At 33.0% G+C, this 21,270-nt stretch overlaps 1 protein-coding gene across 4 annotated transcripts in view; it reads right to left on the bottom strand.

The window, feature by feature from the left end:
• RUNX1T1 (RUNX1 partner transcriptional co-repressor 1) overlaps positions 1–21,270 on the bottom strand; it is a 173,390-nt gene that overhangs the window by 18,017 nt on the left and 134,103 nt on the right. For all 4 annotated transcript variants that reach the window (XM_007488095.3, XM_007488094.3, XM_007488097.3 and 1 more), the window contains 4 exons: positions 18,038–18,123; positions 17,114–17,324; positions 5,910–5,978; positions 301–491 (listed from right to left, as the gene is read on the bottom strand). In XM_007488095.3, the coding sequence (XP_007488157.1) occupies positions 301–491; positions 5,910–5,978; positions 17,114–17,324; positions 18,038–18,123 (557 nt within the window). The remainder of the gene's footprint in view (positions 1–300; positions 492–5,909; positions 5,979–17,113; positions 17,325–18,037; positions 18,124–21,270) is intronic.

The raw sequence follows: 21,270 nt of genomic DNA, 5'->3' as shown, positions 1-21,270 counted from the left end.
TCAATGCAGCCAACAAAGATACTGTGGCAGAGGAAGCAAATTATTTCAAATGAATAACAAAAACAAATGGCAATAAAAATTTGTTCTCAGATACCCATATCCAAGTTATTTGGACAAACTGTTTCAAAATTTCAAATATACTGCCAGAGCAAGAAAGGGAGACCAATATTTATTTGCATTTGTGGCTTCAATGAAGCCCCAGATTGAACCTACAAAAGATTATCTTAAATTAAATCAAAGCTACTTCCCTGCAAGGCCTTGGGTAATGGGCCATTTTTGAGGTTTCAACCAAAGTCTTACCTCACTTGAATCTTCTTGTTGATTGATAACGGCCAGGGCATCCTCAGCAGCCTGTCTCTTTGCTTCTGCAACAGTTCGTTCCATCTTGGCTCTCTCTGAAGTGATCATGTCATGGGCCTTCCGCTCTGCCTCTGACACAGCCTTTTGTAACTCAGTCATAGCTTGACGTTTTACCTCGTTGACTGCTTCCTCTACAAAGAATCAAAATCCCCAAAGGGAGTCTGTAAATCAATCCAGCATTTTGGATTACAGCTATCAATGAGGGAGTACTATGCAAAACATATTATGAGTCATCTAAGGGTCACACATTTCTAATATCAGGATCTAACAAGGCCCTAAAAAAGTGATATTTTTCCTTCAGTATTCTGAAAAATAACTATGAAAAGCTACTAGAATTTCTTTGTGATATTTTGTCCATTGGACACAACAATTATCTTTTTATTTTCCAAAGAGATGAGCATTTTATTTTAATTCTATAGAAAACAATAACTGAATGCAGTTTTTGGTCAATAATATCAATGTTTAATCTCTCCAGTTGAGCTGCTTAAAACTTTCAAATATATCAAGTTGCCTGGAGCAGGGAGACTAATCTTCTATAAACATTTGTGATTTCTTGAATACAAAATGAATGTGCAAGTTATTAAGGAATACTAAGAAGTTCCTCTATACTATATAAATGGGTTTTTTCATATTCTTTATATTCAAATTTTTATAGAAGAGAAAATAGCAAGTTAAAGCATTTTTTTCACAATATTGTCAATAGTCTGTAATTCTTTTGAGAAATGTTTGCTTATATCTTTTGACTACTTATCTATTGGGGAAATGTGTTTAACTTGAATATTTGTGTTAGATGTGTGCAAGTGTGTGTGTCTTAGATATCAAACTCTTCCATGTATTGATTAATTTTGCTGATCCCTCCCCGCCTTTTCTTTCTCTTTTTCTTTAAAAATATTTTTAATTGGATAAAATGGTTCTCTGGGAAGGAAAGGGAAAATTTTAAGCAAAGTAAAAACAACAAATAATAATATGAAAAATTTAAATATATTTTGTACACTTTACCAAAACAGAGAGTAAATAATGTATAAAAATGTATGCACATATTTACTTCTATATAGGTGTGTGTGCTTACATACAAATAGCCAAACATGCATATACCCATACATAAATATACGTATATGTGATCTTTAAAACCCACCCAATTTTTCTGCTAGTTGAAGAATTAGAGAACACTGAAAAGGTAACTCATAATAGCAATTAGGTTAATGCAGACCTTTTAAAGAAAATCAATGATGAAACAGACAATATAGCTTTACTTCTTCTGTAGTCATTTCCTGAGAGTTATTAAGGAGGAGGAAGTATGCCAAATATGTATGATAGGAAGATTTTGAAATTTACTATTCTGAACTATGTTTTCCATGTTCGAATTTTAAATAATCATTGCCCTACTCAAGTAAAAACCTACATTTCCTTTAATTAACTTGCTACACTACATTATACTTCATCACAGTATTGTATGATAGGAGAAATGTTCAGGTTTTACATCTTCCATATCTGAGTGAAAGGAAGCACAAGCTGTCAAACTTGTTAATCAGTTTTAGATGCAGAAAGAGTGCAAAGATTCTACTAATGTACAATCATACAATTGACAACTACAAGTCATTTCCCTTTTTAAAAATTAACTATTCTAATTAACAAGGGAAAATATCCTCCCTCTGAATTAGTTTATCTAATTTTCATCTTTATTCAAAGCAAAATGACAATGATTAATTGAAAATTTAATAAGCAGTAATTATTAACTTGGCAAACGTAGTACCAATTAACACTCTATTAAAACTAATTATGACATGTTTCATTCAAGTGTTTGCACTTAATTGTTTCACCCACTTAAAAAGCACCTTAATTAAATGTTCTGTTTAATTAAAAACATAGATTCCTAATAAAAATGTTTTACTGTAGATTAAAAATGTAAGAGTTACAAGTACTCCTCTGGTTGCCTAGTTTTCTGATCTTTGTTTGACATACCTACAGTCCACAGTTTATGAAATCAGCAAAAACCATCACCTAGCAATCAGTTGCCCTGATGCTTGTAACCTGCTTTCTTATAGAAGCATTACTTAAATTATATTATCTAAACTTCATTAACCTAAAGGTATGAACATTTAAAGGGTACTTATTCTAAATAAAGCACATCAAAATTATGTTGTTGTTGTTTTAAATATGCTCTTAAAAACAGAAATTTTGCCAAACCATAACATTACCAAAAAGCTCAGGGCAGTTCTTCATATCCACACTCATTACCCAAGCACAAATAAAATGGATGGCAGGGGCAAAGGTGGGGGGAATTGAAGATGGAGAGGGACAGTGGGGGTTGAGAGAAGTCCTACTCTTCCAGCTATACAGTCAAGGCCTGATTTACTTTGAATATTCAAGGTGAATTAAAATTCCATCTAAGTGGCAATACAGGACAATAATTTTTGCTTACGATCAAAGCTGCAGCTTGACTAATTGTGTATGCAAATCAGGCAATTTATATTTAAATTATGCATTCCTATTCTAGTCCCACAGGCATATACAGATCAGCAAAGAGAATTGGTAGGACATTGGCAAGGTGCTTGAATATTTATTACCAACTGCAAACATTCTCTGATCACTTGAAAATATACAGAAGAAAACATACAGATGCAATTTTATAGCTGTCTTTATGAGATGCCTCAAATTTTATAAAGACTTTTTATTTTGGGGTTTGGTTTGGAGGATTATTCAAAAAGTTGGGAAAAATTGGTCTAATACCTACTTTTTGGTAAAAATGTCAATTTCTAAAAATTATATGATGTACTTTCTGTATATAAAAAGGTATTTTACAATTTTAATTTTATGTTGAGATTATATAGGTATACTGGTTCTGAATTCAAATACAATGCAAATTTGCTTTAGATTTTTAGAGGTTTTTGACTTAACATTTTATAGATATAGTCATTTGAAGGCATTATTTATACTTTGCCCTAAACTTAGGGATAGCAAAATATTCCTACTGTAGAAAGTTTGAGACAGGATTTTTCTATGGTTTTATAAAAGAAACTTTCTAGAGTTCTTCTCCAAACAATACAGAATGCAAAGATACATATTTGCATATAGAAATATATTCATACATCACTAAGGTTTTAATAATATGGGTGAATGCTGGAGGAGGGGAGAGGTCACAAGTTTTAGATTATATACACTGGTATGAAATATGCCCAGGGTGTTATGATTTCATTTTTATTACCTAGAGCATCTGACAAGAAATGAATCCAGTAAATAACAGTAATTGAGAATTTTTAGTAATCTCAGATCACCTTTACTCATAAACTGTAAGAATTCTTTCAGTTTTCTTATTTGTTCTGGAAGGTTGTTACATTTTAAGAAGGAATAAAAATTTAACATGAATGATTAACAAGTCCTAATTAAAACAAATCACCAAAATTGATGGCAATGATGGACCAATATAGCCCAATCCAAAATAATATACATAAGGGGCTTCAGAAAAAAAGAAAGGAGAAAGTAAAAGTGGACATGTCAGTTCAGTTTTATCCAAGACTGAAAAAGTCCTGATTAAATAGAAAATCTCAAGTACACAATTTGTATCTGCTTCCAATTGCTTACCGCTTAAGGTGGACTTCTTTTGTCTACTGCTACTCAGATTGACTTTGTAACAAAGGTGGTACATTCAGAAAATCTGCTTTTACTTAATAGCAGTCAAACAAAGGCATGAGTAGAAAATAGCGCAGAAGGAAACAAAATTATACAATAGTTTACTGTCAGCTTTTTTTTCCTTCCTAATGTATCAAGAACTTAATTTAAATATATGTAAATAAGGAAACGTGGAGAGTGAACAACTGCATCACCCCAACAGAAAAGTAACCCATTGGTCTTTAGGAGAGAAAATGTCATATCATTCTCAAGATCCAAAGAAACAACTTGACACATTCCTTAAACCTTCTTACTGGATCTAGATAAGATGCTACATAGACGCCAGCATGTAATTCCATTTGCTACTGAGACTCTGGTGTACTAGAGGCTGATGGCCATCTAGTCCAGCCCTCTCATTTCACAAATGAAGAAAGTGAGGCCCAGGAAAGGCCTGTCCAAAGCTACCCAGATATTTAGGTTCAGAAGTATGACCAGAACCCAAGTTTGTGGACTACATAGGCTTTCCTTAAACCATATGACCGTAGTCTCACAATGGTGGAGGTTTTGTATTCACATTGTATACTCAGAAAATATAAGACTAGAAAAAAGAACTAGCAGAAATGTTACATGCTAGAAAGTGTGTGTGTGTGTGTGTGTGTGTGTGTGTGTGTGTGTGTGTGTGTGTGTGTGTGTGTGTGTAATTAGCCTGGAGCTTTAGTTATGTAATCTTCCTTTACTTGCTGATGAAAGAAATCTTTCTAGTTATCAATTCATGCTACTTAAGCCTTGAATACTATCACATTACTGATTTCAATACCGGCCCCTTAGAAAAACAGATAAATCTTCAAATATCCATGAAAATGCACTGGACAGGGTCCAAATGACCAGGAGAGGCTGCCAGTTGCACTGAACCACAAACACAGCTGAGTCAAATCAAAACAAAAATAGAAATCTTTTAAAGGAGTACACAAAAAAAAAGTGCCTCATTTGACTCCTGCCCCATGATTATTGCTGCCAGACCATGGCCTGTCTAATACCTCTAACTGTAGCACTTCCCAGATCTCTAACTCAGGTAGGCAAAGTTATTTTTAATGCTGGAGCTGCAACAGTTCAAAGCTACAGCAGGCTTGAGTTAAGGTGAAGTTTCCTTATGTCATCTCTCAAATCCTTCAGCACTTGGGCTATATTACCTCACGTGGCCTTTTATAAAGTTTTGCTTAGCTTTTGTGGCATTGACATGACATGCCACTAAAATTCTATCAAATCTGAGAGTCCTTTAATTGTGCAAGTAAGCCAGTGAACAGACCTAGGGAAACTTTGGATTTATCTCAGTATAAAAAGGTATTTACAATGAAGAAAATTTGAGCTATGGAAACTTTTATCATTTAACTAAAAAGAAAAAAAAAAGTCCATCCCAACTCTAACCATTGTCATGGCCTGGCCAATTAAAATAATTTTAATTCAACATAAATTCAACCAAATTTCTTTAAGCCATCCTCCAAATAGGTCAAATATCATTGATGTCAATTTTTCTCCCCCTTTTTTTTAAAGTATATGTAGAGGCTGTGGGGAAGGCGGAGAAGGCTGAAGTATGCAATTTAATTTTTAAAAAGCTAGATTTTTTTTTCTGAAAGAAAAATTGCACACAAGCTGAGACCTTGTATGCTACATTTCAGCCTGAAACCATTATAGCCCCTGAAAATAGGGGTTTCTAATGGAAATATTGACAGCCCCTCAATTATAGTCGCACTAGCAGATGCTGCTATAATAAAGACTATTTCATGTTCTAATCAGGCCTGGTTTAAGAATATTAAATAAGGTTTTTTTTTGTTGTTGTTGTTGTTAGCAGTGAGTCCTTTCTTGTCATTCTTCACATCAGTGCATTAACAACTGCACACAGCTGTCAGAACACTGAGCTCATGTTTTTAAACAATTCTTACCAGCTTTCTTCCAGATCTCCTCTGGCACATATCCAGAAGCAGGCCTGTGAAGGAATTCCCGATGTGATTCTAGGAGGAGAAGAGGGATGTGGAAGTGAGGGAGAGAAGAGAAAAGAGGGAGGGGAGAACATTATAAGCATTGTTAAGTCATTGTACATGATTTAGAGAACTGCCCATTTTCTTGGCTCCTTTACACCCAACAAAATTGTTTAAAGAATGAAAATTTACTTTCAAAAATTATTTTTATAGTCTCAAAGCATAAGATAGCAATAGAAGACTGATACTATGAGTTCTAATGTCTATATTTTTAAAGATTATGGAGTTTTACTTAATGTTGACATTTAAGGCACAGTTATCATTTCCACATTGTTGGGGTTAGTTAGAGGCATGGTGTCTCCACAATCTGGAAAATCTGCATAAAATTTTTTTAATCCTCTTTGTATCAGAGAAAAAGATTGATTTATTTTTCTTTTATGGGGTATTTACAATACCTCATTATAAATTTTGGGTTAAGTATACATTTCTGAGTTTCTAAACTTTTTCTGTATCATTTGCTGGCCTTTACATGTCTTTTATGGCTTCCACAAAACTCCTCAAAAATTCTCATTTAATTCCTTATGCTGACCTATATAGTATTACAACAATGACTGTATAGTTTTGTGGAGTTTTCTTCCTCCAAAGGGAGGGTAGGAAATACATTTTCAATATTGAAAAAAAATGTTTCATTTGTATAATTAATGAAAATAAATTGTATTCAGTGTTGGATTTTTGTTTTTGTTTTCGCAAGAAGAATAAAAAATTCTGCTAGAAAATAAAAGACAAGCTACAACTTTGCTACACCTTTGAACATATAGCCTTCAAGAGGAAAAAGAAAAAGTGGGGGGTCATTTCTCCATGTCCAACTAGTTCTTAAATGTAAGTGAAATATTACCAAATATTAAAACTGACCACTTTTATTTCTAATGAGTTTTAGAAGGAGTTGAATTTCAAATTAAAATGAGTTTGGATTATAATGGTCTGGGAGAAGAATTTATTGAAAATGCAAGCAGTGTGTGACAAAGTTCAAGCACAGATTCAAATCACTAAAATAACTTACATAGATAGAAAAATTAGTTCATGATAGATATAAAGGATTGTACTTTTTTGTAACGCCTTGTTTAAAATGACCTGAATACCATGCTTTGTCTATCATCTTCCACATCTTATACATTAAGGAGAAATTCTAGGCTGGCACAAAAGTCATTTTAAACTTTAAATTACAGTTAAGAATACATTAAACTCTCATTAATATGAAAGTAACTTCACTAGTAAATTCAAACAACTGGAAATTTTCTGTATAGCTACCTACCACGCCTTGAGAAAAGAAAATGACAATAAAGAGTGGTTCGCATGGAAGTGTTTAAAGGTATATGAACATGCTTTCTTCATAACAGTATTAGGAAATCAAGTATCATTTCCCAGGGTAATATGCAGACAAAACAGGGTCCTCTGTCCTACAAAGGGTTAAAGGATTATAAACTTATGGGTAGAAGGGATGTCAGGGGCCATGAGTTCAATGCCCTAATTTTATATATGGAGCAATCAAGGCCAAGGGAGATTAAGTGACTTGACAACTTAAGCCAGGAAGTGTCAGAGGAAAGATGCACAACAGGCCCTTTAATTCCAAAACTAGTGCTTACTCTCTCCAGTGTACACAATATTGCCTCCTTGTCTTATGGCTCACATTCAGTTTTGGTTGTAGAAAATGGTCTTTTTGGTCCCTTTTCAACTTTGAGATACTATAATTCTTAGTATTACAATGTCTAAGGCATTGAAAAAATCATACTCAGTATGAATTTATTGTGAAAAAATTTCATTGTATTTTAATATTTTGAAAACTGGAAATCTAATTAATGTTTATGATTAGAATACTACATTAACTAGGTTATCTTAAACTTTCCTATACTTTATGAGAGCTATTTTATAAGTTAAAATGTATAGATGATGATGACAGTGGAGACTGAAAGATTCTGTGTTGGTACTCAAAATTGTAGAGCTTAGGAAACAAAACAAGAATAAGTATCATTCCTGAAAGAGAAATATTCACATTCTTTTGAGCATGTGTTAAAGAGAATGTGATTATAATCAATAAAAGGCCTACCATAACATTTCCATTTTTTTTAAAGGATCATAGAAAAAGACATTGAATCCCCAGTTAGCCAGGGTTAACTAACATAACAAAAGGGTGGTTTCTTAAGAGTATAGATAACATGTGAGAATTCAAAAGTAAATGTTTTATGACAAAAAAACAATAATTTAGGCAAAACAGGATATTTGAAAAATTGGAAGAGACTGGAAAAATATTTCTAAATGCAAATAAACATGTATTAAGTTTGAGGGCCTCACAGTAATAGATTAGTACTCTGGGTTAAGGAAATGAAGCAAACTTAAAATCTTTGGTATATTAATTTGGTATAAAACTGGTATATTAATTAAAGAGTCACTAATGAAAACATTATAGTAAATTTGGCATTTGAAACATAATTATCCAGCAGAACACAAGTGAGAAATCCTAAATCAGAAATACGGTATTCATGTCACAATTTGATAGAATATATACAACACTGAAAATTGCCCAGCATAATTCCTATAATGCAAAAATAATTTTGTAAGTTTTGTTGTTGATCTTGTTGTTTATATCCTCTTTCTAATGTTCCAATGGTATGGGAGGTCTTGGAGACTAGGTCAAAAAAGAGTAAACATCTTGAGACTGTTATGTCTGGCATCTGAGTATTTATTAGCCTAGATAAGTTCAGAAAGGCCCCTCAACAGTATCATGGCCACCAAGAGATGGATATTTTTTTTTAACAATCTACAAATAGAGGAAAGAGCTATAATTGCTACTAATTGAAGGAATATTCATGCATAGAAAAACATGGATATCAATGATACTAAGGAATGAACTTTTAAAGCACTTATTATGTGACAGCTTTCATCTAAATAGCACTTTGAGGTTTGGAAATAGCTTACAAACATTATCCCATCTAATCCTCACTAAAACTCTGTGAATTTTGTTTAATCCCCATTTTGCAGACAAGCAAATTGAGGTTTGAAAAGGATATTTGCTCATGGTCAAACAACTGGCAAATGTAGGACTCAAGATTTGAATCCTGTTATTTCCTGACACTACTACACCAAGCTGGATTTCTGAACTATTTGTTCAAAGAGAATGAAATTACATTGCAGAAAAATTACCTTTCATAATTTTTTTTACTCCCTGAACAATAACAAACTGAGGGCATAAACTGATGTACAGAGTTGCGTATTTTTATTGCCTCTTGGCCTTTTGGCTAAGATGAAGTGCAAAGTTCCATATTTTAATGACTCAGTAGTTAAGTTCTGGTTTCCCTGAGCCAACAGATTGTATTCTTAAATATCATGAATACAACTTAAGCGCTTAATTCCCTGAGAGAAAATATCTTTAATAACAGAACAAAATACCTAAATTGGAAAATTTCAGGAAGTTGGATACAAGTGAAGACATGTTAGACAACATCTCACTTCACTGGCTACAATGGTGTAAGTTCCCCAAGTTCTTCAATTACACACTGCCAAAATCAAATACAATGCCAATATCCCTAAATGAGAAATATAAATGAAGCATCAAAAGTTACTCTATGAAAAAAGAAAGAAAACAAGCACTATTTCTCCTGAAAAATTATGCACATTTTTTAAAAAATTCAAAATAGTGGTGGTGGCTATATCTTTTTATTTTTTTTAACAGTTAGATTCCATCGTCGAATTAATACTATAGATTGGTTCTAAGGCAGAAAAGCAGTAAGAACTAGGCTAGTGATGGTGAACCTATGGCACTTATTCCTAAGGAAGCCTCACCCTTCCCCCTCTCCACAGTATCTGAAGGCATTTTTTCCCATCACCCACCCCTCTGTCCAGCAGCTCAATGGGAGAGCTTCCCTTCCCTGTCTGGAGTAAGGGGGAAGCTCACATGAAGTGCAAGGTACAATTTGGGCACTCAGTCTCTAAAAGGTTCACCATGACTGGGCTAGGCAATGGGGGTAAGTAACTTGCCCAGGGTCATATGACTAGGAAGTAGTATCTGAGACCAGATATGAACCTAGGACCTCTCATCTCTAGTACTGACACTCAATCCATTGAGCCACCTAGCTATCCCAAATGGTGGCTATATCTTTAGAAAGATGTACATGGTACATCTATTCCAAGCATGACTTAAAGGCCTTTGATTAGCCCCCAAGTAGGGGGTTTGGAGGAAAATGGAAATACTTATTACTATAGATACCAAAAGTCTATTTTATCTCATGTTGACAAATATTATTATAATATTTCTATATGGGTCTAAGAGGAAAGGTTGTTTTTGTTTTTGTTTTTGTTTTTAATTCTTAACCTCTATCTTAGTGTCAATTCTAAGACAGATGAACTTCAAGGGTTAGGCTACAACCATGGTAAGAAGTGTATGAGGCAAAATTTGAAACCAGATCTTCCTAACTCCAGGCTGGCACACATCCACTATTCTATCTAGCTACCCCTGAGGAAAGGTTTTAATAAGCAGCTTACTTATCTTTTTGCAAATTAAGTACCACAATCATGTGTATTCACAAAGAGGATGAAAATTCTGAACTGATTAAAACAAACAAAAATTTATAACCACACAAATGACTAAGTTAGGTATTTTTACGTTTTATGAGTTATATAATCCTTATATTTAGCTTCTCACCTTTAACATAAAAGGATATCACAAAACTATGTGAAGGCAATAGTCAGATTCTGAAAAAGCATTTTTTTAATTAGTTACCTGAGTCACCTAGAAAACTTTGATAAGTAGAAAATGAAGAATTATTCTAAAATTTAATGCTAGACAAAAACTGATATCTTCTAAAATATTATTTTATTATATGTGTGTTTGAATAATTATACATGTGTACATAATGGGGAACTGCCTAGCAACTATCAGTGATTAGTAAATTGGTAGAGATTACCTTCATTAATATAACTTATCAATTTGGTTATTATCTGAAACTCATCATAATCATTAGTGAATTTCATTTATCATGGACTTCTAAACTAATAACTTCATTCTCAAACCCTGGTAACAAAAGAACCGTAAGTATAATTAATTGTGTTATCAAGTTCATCTAAAATCATTTTAAAGTACTAATCTACTCTTTCCCCACTCCCACCAATGGTGAAAAGTCATCAACAAACATTAGGATGAAATAGCAATGATACAAGCAACTATGATCAATAATGGATATTTAGCTATGATATATACACACATAAAACAAAAGGATTATCTAAAGCATTTTTATGTTATGAGTTTAGTCATACTATTAATCAAGTCATATAATTTGTCCAATTGAAAATCTATCATGCGAGTATTGATCTTATCATTGTACATCACCATTATAAAATGTGATATTAAGGGTTGAAATTGCCTATTTCTATAAATTTAAAAAACAAGAGCTATTTAAAAGAAAGGAAATCAAAATGTTGATCCCAGAAACAGAAAATGAAATATATGACCTTCCTCATCACGAATGGGATTTAGGGGGAATGTTTTATACAATATCAGATAAGAAGACTATATCAATTGTTTTTTGTTTTTTGTTTCTCTTTGTTACAAGGAGATATACAGTTCTGGGCATACAAAGTGAGTTAGCCCTAAAATAATTTACATAATAACAAAAGGCATACATGTTTTAAGCAAATAATTAAGAACAAAGGGGGAAATACTATTAACAATTAAAAAACAATAACTGGAAAACTTCTGTAATTTTAGCATTCTACTGGCCAAAATTCTCAATGAGAAAAAATACACTGTAAATTCCTGAGAAGATGGGTGAGATCTTATCTAAGTTTGCATTTCCACCCCCAAACACCTACCATAATGATGTTTTTTACTTTGAAACTAATTAATAATTATTTGTTGAACTACATTGAATGTTTGAATTTTCCTGAAGAACATACACACAATACACACACACAAACACACACACACACACACACACACACACACACACACACAGGCACTCACACACTCACAGCACTATGGACAGAAAAGACCAAAACAATGTGGGAAAAAATGCCATGGGGACCATGAAAAAAAGATGAAAGGGCAATCTATGAAGCAGGAAAGAGATGGAAGATGGACTACACTTACGACAGAATGGAGACCATTGGATTATAGATACAGCAAGGGCCGCCATCAATAAACATGAAGGGATGAGCTGATAGCCTTTGAAGGACCAATGTGGTCTCATATGGCCCAGGACAGCAATGGTCAAAGCTTGGCAGCACCTAGGCAGGGCCTTCATCCTGCAGTGGACAGAATGAGGCTGTGATCATGATGAGGTCTATTACATAAGCCATCAAAAGACAGGAATGGTTTTGTGATTTCACCTTTAATGCTATAAAGAATGACATTTACAAAGAAAATGGAACACTCAATTTCAAAAAAACCAGCCCAACCCAGTGGTTCCCTATTAATAAGTGTAGCAATGAGTAGTTTTCAAAACTAAGGAATTTTAAACTATGGTGGTAAAAATAAATACTTAACTAATGCTAACTACCCAGCCCAACAGGCAAGCACAGGGAAATCTCTTTTTAGCTCCGTTGAATGGCCTTCCAGATTTTTTTTGAGAGATGTGATGAAAATGGATCGATAATTAAATGCAAACAATTAGGATAAAATCTGATTTTTTTTTACCTACCACCCTGTATCTTTCAAAACTTAAAAAAAAAAATTCATAAGAACTTTCTGAAATTAGAGAGGAAAATGGCTTGCTTCTAGGTCAGTAATTCTCAAAAAGTGCTACGGAGATCTCTAGGAATCCCCAAGACACATTCAAGGATCCAAGAAGTCAAAACTATTTTCATAATAATACCCTAATAATTTTAATTTCTAGTATGGCAAATATATAACCCCCGTAAGCACAAATTATTTGGGGAGAGGAGGAAATCCTCAGTAAAAATACCCTGACATCGTAAATTTTGAGACTGACGAAAGTCATTCTCTTTCCATATTTGTTACATGAGTATTTCTCTTCTCTAGTTTTCCACCTACTGAAAAAAAGATAATGTCTACCTGTGAATTACTCTTTGGAAATATTTTCCAGATGAAAGTGCATAATGATAACCGCAATTTCTGCATCTTGGTTGCCAATAGAGCACATGCTTATGACATAATGCATAGTAATCATTCTCTTAAGCAATGAACATTATCCTTACACCAGTTAGAGCCAAAATATCATCTCTACAAGCAGCAAATGGCACTGCAATTGATTGTTCTTTTCTTCAGAAAGTAAAACAAGGAGAATGATCATTTCCTAAGTAGGACTAACTCTTCTTTAAGGAACAACTCTTCAATCCTTTAAGAGAAATGTTTCTAGTTACATTAAAAAAAATGTTTTTCTAAGGACACTCCATCAAACCAAAGGATTGAATTAGCTTGCATAATGTCTTAATGAATTTTCTATTTTTTTAAAATGAGCTCCTAAACTTTCAAGGCTTTAGGGAAGGGCACTTTTTGTCTGCCATACTTCCTAACAAAGATTCAGCCCTCTTTGTCAAAAACTATTTTGGAAATCAAGTGGTAACTATCACTAACACCATTATATATTTCTGGATTCAAAAAGTGTGATATGCTGTCAGGTTTCGATCTCTGCAATCTCATTTTTTGCAAAGACAGTAGCCATAGTTCTATTCTCATTCAGATTGTCAGAACAGGTATCATAATGCCCGTTCTGTGAGGATTTAAGACATCAGAGGGGAGAAAAAGAATGACTGAAAAGGATATGAGACTCACAAAGATCCTAGAACAGTCAAAAGTAGAAAGAGATTCAGTTAAGAGGAAGAGAATGGCTCAAGCCATTGAGGAGGAGCAGTGATTAAAAGATACATAAAGAAAGATTAAATGCAATCTGAAGGGTATAGGAAGATAGAAAAGAACTAAAGGAATACTATATGGTTTGCTTCAACAGGCAAGGCTTTCCAGACCTTTTGAAACATCCACACATGCTAATTACAATACACACTGCCTTTAAGTGAAATATATGTCATTTAATTGTGACTGACGAGTATTTTTCACATATACTGTCAGATAGTGATCTGGAAAATGAATTACTTCTGCTAAGTTTAATATATCAAATCTAACATTTTATCAAAGCTAAAAAGCTATCAGTCCTGGTCCCATGAACTTGCTTTCCAAGACAAGATGAACTTGCAAATAAACACTTATAATCCATCATAAATTAATAACAAAATAAAAATTAATATTTTCTTGTACTTCCCTGCCTATTTTTTAAGGTATGGGAATTTTTGGTGGATGTTGTTTTGGGGACATTTATCAAAAACTCAGTAAATATATCAAAAACTCAGTAAATAGACATCAAAAAGCAAACATTTCAAAATCCCTTAGATAACTTGCAGATAATTTCAAGGATGGAAATGTCATTACAAATGAATTTACTATTATTTATAGTGATAGCAAAAAAGACCATTTGAATGACAGATCTCCAGCCCTTCTTGACTATTAACTAATCACTCTAGGGCAAAACCATAATTTTAAAGATTAAATTAATAGATCAATAATGTTACTCTTGCCATTCCTCAAATGGCTAATAACTATGGCTATATTTGAATTGGGATATATTCAAAATATAGTGTATGAATGTAGACACAATGACTTCCCTGGTATTTCCACATTATGATAGAAAGAGAAAGCTTTTTTTAAAATAGAAAAATAGAAAGCTATTTTGAATATGTTGCTTAGAAGCATTCTGATACATTAAAACATTAATGCAACCTCCTAGGTTTCATAATTTGTAATTAGTGAAATACGAACTGGGAAATTGTAGCACACACTCAGAAACAAAAAAACAATTTCAGGGGCGGGGGAAATTATAGGCCAATGAGATGACTGTTCCATTGCACACACCAATACCAACTAATCTATCATTGACATACATCAAAAGTCAACCACACTGTGGCTCTATATTAGATGCCAATCTCTAGAAACTCTGGCACTATTAAAGTTCTTCCTAGCCAATGGTATTCCAGAAGAGGCAACAGCTCCTTAAATAATAGAAAATTAGCTTCTTTATATTTAACACAATCCCCTTAATAAAGCCCATTCCAAAGTGCTATACAATTTTAAAAGCTCAGTTCCTTTATATTCAAATTTTAAGTTGCTAGGGAATACTTTTTCTGCTCATATTTAAATAACAAAATATCAATTACATCACATCCGCATTATAGTACATACAGGTTCAGATAATTGAAGCTGAATAAAATAAAACTGCCTGAATCTCTACCATGGTCTCTAATTTAGAAAATGTGGCATATTCCAGACAACACATTCATGGCTATGAGTTATTCATTAAGTAAGGAGACAAAATGCTTGCAAACTTCTATCATGATTTTTTCTTAACATTTTCTTTTAGTCCAATCAATGTAAAAAAGAAGTTTATCTTCCTTCTTAGAATCAATCACTACCATAAATAGGTTCCAAGGCCAAAGAGCAATAGGAGCTAGGCAATAGGGATTAAGTGACTTGCCCAGGGTCACACACCTAGGAAGTGTTTGAAGACAAATTTGAACCCAGGACCTCCCATCTCTAGGCCTGACTCTCAATCCAATGATTTTTATTATTATTGTTGTTGATGATGATGTTATTGTTATTATTATTATTAATCCATAGTGACTCCCCCGATTTATTTTTGAAAATGAAATCTGGAAGTTCTAAATGACTTTAGAATGGAAAGAAGAAAGTATCCATCCCAATAATGCAAAACATTTTAGTTGTGATAATCACAAGTATCTCACTGCATCTAAGTTTACTAAGTGGCCAAAAATTTGAGTTAGGCTTTCTATTAGTCAATTTTCTCTCATGAAAGAAGAACACTACTCAAGCCTTCATTTTGTATCACTTGATAAGGCCTCTTTTAATCTCATTTTGTTTCATGTCCAAGTTTAACCTGTTTCTCTTCAACAGGGATATTACTTACTTTTGAAACAAAGTTTAATCATATACAAACTCAGAATATGCTTTATGTTCATTAATTACATTACAGTCGTAAGTTTTAAGCTTGTATTTGCAGGACCAATAATTGAAATAAATCATAACTTTTATATACAAAATAACATTAGCAAAACTAAAATCGGATCTGAAGCAAAGAACTTTCTTCTTCAGGTAAGCGATTTTCCCACTATCAGTTTCAAGTAGATTAGTTAGTTGATCACAGTAGAGTGATGAAAGAGATCAAGGTTAGGGGTGTGGTCCCTGGACAATTCAGTTCATTGACTGCATCCTTAATCTCAACTGACCTATAATATAGATGAAAGAAAAACTAATGGAAGGCCAAACTGTGACAATGAACCAATTGAGTCTACGTCCTACATGAAAAAATGGTGGAGTCAGAAATACTTGGGTTCACATCCTGTTTCTGAATTTCTGATACATGTTCACTATATGAATATTGATAAGTCTGAGTCCTAAGTGGATTATGATACAGAACACATTTCAACCTACATTGATGATAAGGATTTCCCTGCACTGATCCAGACAAAAGAAGTTCTCAAACAAAATAACAACAAAAATCATTTCATCATTAATAAGGTAAAAATGTGCATACTTATAAAAACTTTTAGCAGGTTCACAGATTTTTTAAAACAACCCATGAGAGCATACTTTATTCCTTATAGATCTTCCCAACTATGAATGTTTTAGAATTTCATCATTTACATATGTAAATTTTATAGCTAGTATTAACACATCAAGGCACAATCACTTTATTCTTAACCCAAGAAAAATGCTATAGCCACTTTATCTCTGTTGCTGATTTGTCAAATAGCCTTAAGGCAGCTACATAAAGATTTTTTGTTGAGGAGTGGCTCTCTTTTCATTTATAAGGTATTTTAAAAGATGCATTTTAAAATGCAAAATAACTAAAACTCATTTTCTTATTGAAGTTGTGCAGTAAACTCATTGGGTGGTTCTTTGAAAGATATGTAATATTTTTCTTAGACTATTTTTTTCACATATAGAAGAGGACTCCTATAACTTACCATCCCTTAAGGGCAATCTAAGAATCTGCAAGTTTTGCAGTTACTATCAAATTTCATTTTTTAAGTTGCATTATTATTTCTCATGAAAAAAATTAAAACTATACTTTTTTTGAAAGTGGACATACCTAATGGGACTGGATCTGGATTAACAGGACTCTGCTGCCTGGAGTGGCTACTGCTGCTGCTGCTGCCACCACCACCTTTCTTTAAGTCCTCTGCATCACTGTAACGCCGGATCCAGTAATTGAGCTCTTCCCTGTCTGCTTCTTGACATCGCCGTAATACAGTGAGAGATCGCCTTGTTTTTTCTACCATGTCCATAATACAGTTTAAGAGCTATTGGGGAGAAAATACAGGTGAATACATGAGTAAGAGGGCAAAATATTTAACATGATCATGAAATTCATTCATTCATTCACCCATTTCTTTGATGTTTTGGTTTGGAATTCAGAGTCTACTTAAGAATCATGCTCATGTTGACCTTGAGAAACAGGAGGGCAAATTTGACAAGTTAAGCAATAAAGAACTTTGCTTGAGGTTTTCCCTGAGTCGATCCCCCTATAAAACACTACGGCCTATTAAATATGTAAGATAGTCATTTATTTAACTCAGGAATTCTAACACAGGTCCCAAAATTCTTTTTTTTTTTTGAAATTTTAAAATGTACATATCTTGTTTACTGTTTAAATATAATTTGGTTTCCTTTGTAATCCTATGGATTTTATTTTATACATTTTAAAACATTAAAAGAAAATAAAAACAAAAGCATTATTCTGAGAAGGGGCTCAGAGGCTTCACCAAACTGACAAAGAGCTTCATTACACACAAAAATGGAAGAATTCTTGATTTAACTGGTTTTAAAGACCTAAGTTTATGTGCACAGTTGTATTGTATTCTTCCTTTCCAGAATCCAAAAGCATCCATTCCTGAATTCCACTTAGAATAATGTTATTTTCCTCAGAACTGGGAATAAAGTGCCAATAATAACATTCATTTGATTTAACCTTAATCAGGAAATGTTTGACATAAGCACTTGTTAATATCTTTACATGGTCAAGGTGTTTCCATTCTTCTGCCCATTCTCTGTCTGTTAGTCTGTGATCAATCATTTCTTCTTGACGTGTGCCATGCAACCCTACAAAAGGAGACAAGAGTATCTATTTACTCCCAAAGCACTCATAACATTCTCCATATAAATGCATATGAATATATATTATAGCCTATGTACAAAAGCTAGTTCATTAGCAAATAGATGTGCTTATCTGTGAATGGGTCAACCCATTATCCCTGCCTGAAAACAAAAACACATTAAAGGCCATTCACAGAATCAATAGAATATTGGAGATGGAAAAAGACATTAAAGATCATTGAGTTCAAATTGCTCTCTTTAAAGATAAGGAAACTAAGTCTCATAAGTTCAATAACTGAGTCATGACTAAGTTTTTCCATCAAAATTTAAAATTTTCTTATTCCTTTGTTAGATGTGGCTCTGGTATTTAGCCTAGATTGCCATTAAGTAGACAAGACAAAAACTAGTGAATTCAGGTATCCTAACTCAAGACCAGTATTATTTCCTTGCATGACAATATCTTATGACTAAACAGAGGAATCACATTAGATTACCAACAAGGAAACTATTAAGTTATATCAATTTAAGATTGATTAAAATTAAGATTAAGTGAGGCTAGCAAAATCATAATTTAAGTGAAAATACCTAGTGATAAAAAGGAATTTAATACTGAGGAGTTTAAAATGACACAGTAACAACAAAGGTCATTTGCACTTTGGCACACATTTTATCTTATGCCAGGGTATCATTTCTAACTGATTAAAATACCTCTACAAACATCTTCCATTCCCATAGATACATGAATTTGTACAAATAGGTTTGTTTGAGCCCAAATACCCAAACATGAGTTTATACTTCCATAAGAACACATTTCTACAAGAATTCAATATTAATATGAAAAGGACAAGATGGAATTTCTAAGCTAATATGAAAAACCACACACACACATCCAAAGCTCAATCATCATTACTGAAAATGCCTTATTAGATCTGAGCCAAGGAATAGTAAATCCACCTTTGGAAGCAAAAGAATTTTTATTTACACTTCAATTCTATTTAGCATGAGGAATAAATAATCACTGTAAAGGTTTTGTTACTCAAGGACAATACTCATCACCACAGAACATAGTTAAAATGTTCATGAAAAATATTTGTCTTACTAAAATATTTGGAAAGTTGTTTTCCCCAAATAGCTTCATTTACAGGAAAAATAAGACTGAAAACTAAGGAGCAACAGGTTTGGCTATGAATCAAAACTATAGCTTTAAAATACTTTAAAGTTAAATCTTATTTTTGGATTTGCCAGTTTTTTTGCCAGTCCTTTTCTGAATAAGAAACTAAAATTTAGGATCATAAACTTATGGCTAAAAGAAATCTTAGACATTAAGCAGAACAATTCTTTAATTTCATGTGAGATACTTTAGGTCATCCAGTCAAGGAATATTTTTAAAGAATCTACTATGTACCACACACTATGCTAAGTGATGGGAGATGTCCTTGCCATAATGAGCTTAAAATCTAATATGGAAAGAAAACACACAAAAGGAAGCTGAAAATGGGGATAGGGATAGGGATCCCTAGGTACAGATCCAGGGGCATAATGGAATTTAGTACAAAGGAGTCCAGTTGAGCTGGCTGGCCTGGGATAACTTTAAATAGAGGTTTGAAAGCAGTTCTTTGCTCAGCCTATCAATCAGAAGGTCAGAGGGTTCTATTTAGGTATGAGTAGAAAAGGCTGATACAACCAAGAACAGGGGTTCCTTGACCTAGTCCTAATTTGTAATTCAAGTCCTTTAACTTCGAATACAGAGATCTTTCCATTTCATAATGGCAATGGTTATAGTCATGATAACTGCCCTAGAGAATCAACTTTAAGTTTGAGGTACGGAAAGAATAAAGGTCATCAGTCTTTGGATCTAAAAGGTATATATCACTACTTTACAATCTGCCAAAATCAAAATTACATGCAACCCAATTTATTGTTTTTATTTTTAATAATGAAATCAATTGCTAATGAACCACATGATTATTTTTAGTGTGATTACATGAAACAACTTTTCAATTCTCTCTTTTTAAAGTAATATAAATAAACCGTTTGAGGTTACCATTAAGTTAGTAAAAATTGTTAATAAGTAAAAAGAATTTTTTTTAAATGGGAGTGTTCCCTAATGAGAAAAAGTAACCTGGTAAATATTTCTTGTTAATTTGCATAATACCAGCACATGTATAAAGGAAAAAGAAGTATTTAGCTATTGCTCTGTTTGTTTTGATTATTTCAAGTTGAAATGTTTGCAAATATGCAATTTTTGTTGACTTATTTGTTGGCTGTGTTTTTTAGGGGAAAAGCATTACTGTTAAAATTAGTCATCACAGAAAAGAACTGTAAAATGATAGAAATGTAAATGTGACAGAAACAACTTGCATGAGGGGAAAATTTTAAGATATCATTGAAAGGACAAATACTTGCAGAGCTTTTTGAAATTCCAAAAATTCAACAGAAAAGATCGATACTACTAAAAGTCCTTGTTGACATTTGGAGGGACACAAGTGAGCAAAGCAGCAAGAAGTTGTTTCTAACTTCATTGAACTGATCTGAACTGCTGATAATAAGCATCTGAGAAATGTTTCTGTGCCCAAGAACTTGCCTTGTCAAAGCAAGGAAGAACCAACAGGTCTAACTTGGCTCCTTTTATGTATGGTAACCATCTGTCACAATAAAATAAAAATGCTTACTCTATCAGGAAAATTGCAGTGCTTTAAAAGTTTATATTTATTCACGTGGTAGAAGTAAGTACAAAACTCCAGAACACATTGCCACTCATATTGATTTGTAAATGACTATTAAAATGGAAAGAACCAGAGGAAAATCAATCTAAAGAGACACTGAACAGCAAATTTTAGTTCAATGTGGCTTAGATCCTATGGTAGAAAATATTGCCTTAAAACCATTAATGCACAAGTATTGGCTGATAAAATTAAAATAACTTTCTTTTATATACTAAGATTTCTTTATTACAGAACTCGATTATGATAAGAACATTTCCCTATTTTAAAAAAAAAGGAAGAGGTTTATACTCAAACTAGGATCAGCAATACATCAATTCCTGTTCACTCAAAATGGCAGTCTGAGTAACTGATTCCATGCTTTAAGGGTCTTCTTTATATTGACTAACTTCACAGAGTTTACAAGGGTCTACCATTGTCCGCACAAATC

The sequence above is a fragment of the Monodelphis domestica genome, chromosome 3 (assembly GCF_027887165.1).
Source record: "Monodelphis domestica isolate mMonDom1 chromosome 3, mMonDom1.pri, whole genome shotgun sequence".
Classification (NCBI taxonomy): domain Eukaryota; kingdom Metazoa; phylum Chordata; class Mammalia; order Didelphimorphia; family Didelphidae; genus Monodelphis; species Monodelphis domestica.
This window is presented reverse-complemented; position numbering and strand designations above follow the sequence as displayed.